Source organism: Melozone crissalis, unplaced genomic scaffold (genome assembly GCF_028551555.1).
Source record: "Melozone crissalis strain CALT ecotype California unplaced genomic scaffold, PUWL_Pcris_2 ptg000075l_1, whole genome shotgun sequence".
Classification (NCBI taxonomy): Eukaryota; Metazoa; Chordata; class Aves; order Passeriformes; family Passerellidae; genus Melozone; species Melozone crissalis.
Window position 1 is genome coordinate 2038131 of NW_026535852.1, and position 7217 is coordinate 2045347.

Sequence of the window (7217 nt, forward strand, 5' to 3'; positions counted from 1 at the left end):
CTGCGCTGAATGACATTAGGTAACAATTAAGCCTCCATGGAATGGCATTCTGCCACTCACATGAGGGAAAACATGACACATTACAATTATCCCTGCTCTTTAGGGTTTCACAAGGCAGTCCTGGGAGAAGGGGGACAGTAATAGTTGCCTCCTCGAGCCAGGCCTCATAAGCTCTTGGAGGTCTATTACTCACCCAAGATAGCTCAGCTACCTTTGGAGGCATAAAATCAGGATGGCTTCTGTTGCAGTGTTGGAAACAAAAAGGTTTAATAAAAGGCAAAATAACAAACAGAGAAAAATCGAGCCAGGTGCAAGAGGTTTTTGTTCCTGGTAAAACACCTCAAAAAAGCCATTAGTTTCTTTGTTCTCTTCTTTTTGTAGTAAATTGCTCAGGACTTTTTGGCTTCTGTCCAATTGGCTATCCTTAAATTCGAGGTGAAGTCCCCCAGCTCCTATGAGGTGTCGTTTTCACCTAATCGAGGAGAGAAACTTCTGGGCTTCTTTCCTTTTTGACGGGAAAAAGGATAGTTTTGTCACTCCGTAGTTTTGTCACATTCCTATAGGGGGCTGGCTAATAGAAAGAGTTAGGAGCCAACATCCCAACATTTCCTAATGGGGCCCTTGGGGATGAAGCAAAGGAGAAACCTGACCCAAGAGTTCATTCTGATAAAAAAGAATTAGTAGCAAGTGTCACGCGAAATCAGTGGAATAAAGATGTATGAACCTATTGTGAAATTGCATGCATATATATATTTTATTTTTTTTTAAGAAAAAGATAATATAAGATATATTTCCCTCTGGAAATAAAATATAATCTATATATTAAGGAAAGAAAATCTATTATACATTTTTTATATATATATATATATATATATATATATATATATATAAAATTATAGATATTATTTATAATAGAATAGAATAGAATAGAATAGAATATATATGATAATATATAAATTTATGTATAATATTATGTATAATATCATGTATAGTATTATATATTTTATAATATAATAATATATAAATAAAATATATATAATAGTATATATTATTAATATTTATATCTATATATATAATATTTTTATTTTTTTATATATAAATAAAAATATATATATTTAAGAAAAAGATAAAAAGAGATCTAGAGTTCCCGGAGGTACACATGTCATTTTAGAAGAGCAATTCCCACATGCCTCCAGCTCTGTAATAAAGCTGTAAATATCAGCTTTACAACTTTCACAAAAGCTGCAAAGATTTGTTTGTTTCCCCAAATCGGGGCGAGCCCGTGCAGTGTTATTGATATTCCCGCTGTGTTCCTCCCCGCAGGCAGCGGGCAGATCCAGCTGTGGCAGTTCCTGCTGGAGCTGCTCTCAGACAGCTCCAACTCCAACTGCATCACCTGGGAGGGCACCAACGGCGAGTTCAAGATGACGGACCCCGACGAGGTGGCGCGGCGCTGGGGCGAGCGCAAGAGCAAGCCCAACATGAACTACGACAAGCTCAGCCGTGCCCTGCGCTACTACTACGATAAGAACATCATGACCAAGGTGCACGGCAAGCGCTACGCCTACAAGTTCGACTTCCACGGCATCGCCCAGGCCCTGCAGCCTCACCCGCCGGAGTCGTCCATGTACAAGTACCCCTCGGAGCTGCCCTACATGAGCTCGTACCACGCGCACCCGCAGAAGATGAACTTTGTGGCTCCCCACCCCCCCGCCCTGCCCGTGACGTCCTCCAGCTTTTTTGCCGCCCCCAATCCCTACTGGAATTCGCCGACTGGAGGGATCTACCCCAACACCAGGCTGCCAGCTGCTCATATGCCTTCTCATCTTGGCACCTACTACTAGAGTGGGGTTGGGGGAGATAAACAGCAAGGCAAAGCGAAGGAGCTTCTCACTGGGGTTCGGTCCCTGAGGAGTCGCAATGAACTCTGTTGGAGTGCTCGAATTAAAAGTGCCTAAAGAGACAAGTGAAGGTTTGGCTGGGAAAAAAAAAGCCCAAAACCACATTAAAAATAGATGTCAAAAAGACTTTTTTTGTAGTAGGGATTTAAAGGAAATATCCAAGAAGTATTAAGATACTAAAATGTAATGTATATGGGCATCGATTCTGTGGACCAAACAACAATAGACTATTGTAGGTAGAAGCATGAAATGATAAGGAAAACCTGCGGAAGCTGGTGGTCTTAAAAAGTTGATAAGCTTGTGTGTAAAGTTTGATATCATGCTAGTGCAAAACTGGGACTATACTACAGCAATATAAGGATGAGTCTATAGTGACCTAACACACAGTATCTGGATCATTACAAAAGAGAGGGAAAAGGGAAAAAAAAAAAGCCTATCTGTATTTAAAAAAATAGAAACATATCAGCAGAAGAGACTGGTTGGTGTGGAAGCTGATTTGGAATAGAGCAGCAGTGTTGTGGTTAAAGTCAACCGAGATCCATTCATCAGAGCGAATCAGCTACTCAAACTGTGAAGAAAACCCAAACTTTCAGATTCCTTGACAGTTTTACAGGAACCCTGAGCCAAACGTGGGAAATGAGAATGTGCTGGAGGGCAAGTGTATGATTGTAGATCAGAGGCCTGCACCTGGCAGAGGAAGCAGGAAGAAGGAGGAGGAGGATGAAGGTGGTGAGAAGGGGAGGAAAGAAACTTCTTGACCAGTAGAGACTGAAAAGACTGAAAACTTTGTAGTGTTGGGACTATGAAGAAACACTTGTTTGGACTTGTGAAACATATTGCTCAGTATTATACCATTCCCAGTATTTCAGGAGGAACAGACTTGATTCAGTAGTACTAAAAAGTGGGAAAAGGGAAAAAGCAGAAGGAGGAGCGAGAAATCAGAATATGCATCTCTCTTTTTTTTTTTTTTAGGAAAAAAATCCAAAATCAAAACTGGAATTGTGTCTGATATTTAAAAGTTACCAGTTGGAACCTCATCATTACTAAGGGAGTTTGTTTTCTATGAGTTGGAGCAAGAGACAACCCCTGAGTGCCAGAACCAGAAATCACCTGAGTATTTTTGTTAGGCGGGCGCCAGTTTTTCTTACCGAGTCGCGAACGCTGTGCGTTTGTCAGAATGAAGTATACAAGTTCAATGTTATTTTTTTTTTCCTTTTTATATAATTATTATATAACTTATGCATTTATACACTACGAGTTGATCTCGGCCAACCAAAGACACACACACACAAAAAACAAACAAAAAAAAGGGACAATCCAAAAAAACCAAAACTATTGTGGCCTTGAATTTTAACTCTGTATGCTTAATGTTTACATTATGAACATATTAGTCCTTAGATTGCAGAATGTATGTAATAAAATAAGCTTGGCCTAGCATGGCAATTTCAGATTGACACTGTGGTTTGCATTTGTGTTTGCATTTTTTGTGTGTGACACCCATGCCAGATCTGCTACTCACCAGGTTAAAACAGGCCGGGATTTTTGGGCTGTGAAAATGTAGGAGCAAACAGCCTGAGTTTAAATGCACAGGTGCTGTGCATCTTCTTTTCCAGACAGTTCTGCTGAAACACTTCCAGCCCTTCTTCAACAGTGCCTTGCCATCCCTGTGCTGAGCTGCTCTGGCCCAGAGATTGCAACCATCCCCAATTAATTCACCGACAGCTCCACGCCCAAGGCTGGAAATGAAGCCTAAGGGAGGCCTCTAAGGAAGAGTATTCTTGCCCACAAATTATCTTTTGTTGCCATGAAGTTACGCTGCAAAACCTCAGGCTGAGATGTATCTCCCTCCTGAATCGTGTGTTGAATTGCTTTGCCCCCTTGCCCTTAATACATTCTGTATCATTATTAGTAAATAAAGTGAATAATGAGTAATTTCCATTATTCCCCACTTTAGAATGGAGTGTATGGCAGCCTTGTTCATTTGTCACTGCAGCCCATTCTGGCTGTTTACAAAGGGCAGTTGTTTTTATTTTTCTCTTCTAGCTTTAGAGGCTTCCCACTCTGTACCCTGGGCCCCAAAACTGCATCTGGTGCCTACTGGCATAAATCCATTCTTTCCCAACACCATCTGAGGAGCTGGTCTGGAAAATCATGCCTGACATTTATGAGTGTCTCTCCACAGTGTTTGCTGCAGGAATCCCAGACAGCTCAGCCCCCTGTATCCCTCCTTTTTGCTGTTCTTTTGTGTCCTTTTTCCCAGACAAAATGGGTGTGGTTCCAGGTTTTATAGATGTTCTGCATATCCATTTTTTGGGGAGCAATGGGAGCCAACTCACCAGGCTTCGTGTTAGGAGTGTCTTGGTGGCAGTTCATAAGCACAGGATTCTGTTACCAATGTGTGAGACCTGAGCAGGGAAATAAGCACTCTAAGTCTGTATTTCTAAAAAAAAAAAAGAAAGAAAAATATGAACTATTGGAAAAGGTCAGTCACTGTTTTAGAAAGGTATGGAGTTAAGGCAGGCACACCTACGTGTGACTACAAAGTTAATAATTTGCCTTTCAATGGAAATAAATCCAAAGATCCTCACTTTCTGCTTCATGTGTACTTCCAACCCGAAATGGTAAGTGTATTTTTGAACCAGCTTTTAATTAAACACTAAAAATCCAGATTTAAATTAGCTCTTTGTTTGGATGGGCAAGGACATGCCTGGATGCTCCAAAACATCGACAGTGCTCACAGGGCTGCATGCAGGATTTCCAGATTTGGTGCCTGGCTGCTGTCCTGGGCAATGGGAACAGCATCCTGGCATTGGGATCCAGATCCTGGGACAGGGATGGAGCCAGAGCAGATGGAGCCTCCTCGTGTGAAGAGCAAAATCCTCGAGCTGGCCATGGGAAGGTCACTGGTCACCCATTGCAGAGCTAAACCTTCCTTCAGGACCTGCTCCCTGCCTTCAGGAGCCTTGGAAAACACCGATTTGGCACGATGGGAGTGAAGGATGGAGAGACCCTGCTGCTGCTGCTGCTGCCTTGGGGTTATTTGTAGGGTCTCCCTGTGGCCACAGCAAGGGGTGAGCCCAGAGAAAAAGAGCTCCATGTCCACACCATGAGAGACGTTCAGTGAGGCTCACACAGACCCCAAAACCTTGGCTGGATCTTCTCTTTGTCATTTAGCACCTGGACAGCATGGCCCTGATATGCAGCAACTGGTAATATTAATAACTTCAGCCCTTTATTTAGATTTCTTTAAATTTATTTAAGTTTCTTTCAAAGTCAGTTGTCAGCCAAGCTTCAACCCTTACCCCAATTCCAACGAGTCTGCACTTCATACCCGAGATTCCACAAGCCTTTAAAACTGTCCACAGATCATCAGGGATTCAGGCTTTTCTTCTGCAAATTTTTCTGCTTCAGACTATTTCTTGCCCCAGCTAAAATATAATTTTAAAATCAATTTCTCGTTACATGTGCATTAAAGGTAGAATAAACCATTTTACCTATGTCATATGATGAGTCATCCCATGATCATTTTCTGTGCCATCTTCTCAAGTTTTGGTCACATTAGGAAAATAGTCTCTGATGATCTAAATTGCTGTCAGAGGGGCACCTCATCCATCCAAAGGGTTTGGTTGATTCCTGAATTTTTCCTCCTGATGCAACACAAATTCTTCATTCCCTCTCTGGGCAGTGGTGGGAGCACTTGGGTATCTTCACAGCAGATCCTGCCTGGCTCTGCTGCTGTCCCCTGGGTGCTGTGACCTCTCCTTGGAGGCACTGGCAGCTGCAGGGACATCAGAGCACGACCCAGCATGAGCTCTGCTTGAAGAAAGGTTAATGAGAATATTTTGAACTTATTCATGAGGATATTTGAGCCAACTGGAATGCAGAAAATTATTTCAAAATTTAATTTTATAGCATCACAAAGTGGTTTGGGTTGGAAGGGAAATAAAGGTTCCAACAGGGACACCTTCAACTGTCCCAGGTTCCTCCAAGCCCCAGTGTCCAACCTGGCCTTGGACACTTCCAGGGATCCATGGGCACCCTATGCCAGGGCCTCCCCACCCTCACAGGGAAGAATTTCTTCCTAATATCCCATTTAACCCTGCTTTCTGTCAGTTTGAAGCCATTCTTCTTGTCCTGGCAGTCCAGGCTCTTGTAAAATGTCCCTCTCCATCTTACTTGTCAACTCCCTCCCCAGCATCTTTTTAAAAGGGCACATATTTTCAAGAAAACTATCAAAACACCCAGGGTTCTTGGGCCAGGAATTGATGATATGTCCTTTTAAATCACTGGATTGAGGACTGCTCAAAACCAGGCTCAGAAAATGTTGGGGTTGCATGCCAGAATATTGATCCACATATATGTCTTATAAAAACCTAAGGGGCAGAATAAATTCCTGTGCCCAGTCCTAGAAGCAGTGAGGAATTCTGCTTGGGGAACCAAAACCATCCATTACAACATCATAACAAAACTATTATTACTATTATATTATTATAACAAAACTCATTATAACAAAAGTATTTTCCACAGTACATTTACTGGTGTTTCCTTAACCTTCTCCTTTGAAATGGTCTCAATTCCAGGGTATTTCCACCCATTCCCATTACACAGAGCCCAACACTCCTCATTGTCAAAAGGAGGTGGGTGGTTTTTCTGGGGTTTTTTTTCCCTGCCATTTCTGTATTTTGCAATTCCTCACCCTCCAGAGTTCTTTGCCTGCCTCAGTGTTTACAGCTTTCCAAATATTTGTGGTTTGTTATCACGCTCCCTTTGACTGGGTGCTTGCCAAGCTTTGACATATTCCACTTCACAAACCTATCCCTCTTCTTCTCTGACAATTGTTAATGTGCCCTTCTTCTTCTTTTGTTGCATTTTTTGGGGTTTTTGTCCTTTTTTCCCCCCTGTTTCCCCCTGTCTAAACCATTCCCATCCAGGAGTTTTTTGACTGCACCTCCATCCCACTGGGATCTGTTCTTCCCATCAAGCAGCTGATGCACCTTTAGTCCCACCTGGATGAAAGGTGAGCAGCTGCAAGATGGATTTCCATGTTCTTTCTTTGGAATTCCCTTCTCATGGGATTAAAAGCATCCTTTCCTCAGGCATCTCCACCAGCAGACCACTGAAAAGCTTTTTCCAAACTCTTGGAGTGAAATTGCTGCACTGGTTGCACCAGCTCATCCTGCCCCAAAAAAAGTTCCTCTTCATTTCCAGTTTTCTTCATGCTGAAGGTGTCATTTTCCTCCACAGAAAACTTGAAATCTGCTCTGCAGAGAATCACAGGATTGCAGGATCATCAAGGTTGGAAGAAACCATCACCCC

General features: G+C 42.3%; 1 protein-coding gene across 1 annotated transcript in view; it reads left to right on the forward strand.

The window, feature by feature from the left end:
* ERG (ETS transcription factor ERG) overlaps positions 1 to 2315 on the forward strand; it is a 63360-nt gene extending 61045 nt beyond the window's left edge. Inside the window, exon 10 of the mRNA XM_054290054.1 lies at positions 1324 to 2315. Within this exon, the coding sequence (XP_054146029.1) occupies positions 1324 to 1844 (521 nt within the window). The 3' untranslated portion in view covers positions 1845 to 2315. The remainder of the gene's footprint in view (positions 1 to 1323) is intronic.
* Positions 2316 to 7217: the final 4902 nt, after the last annotated feature.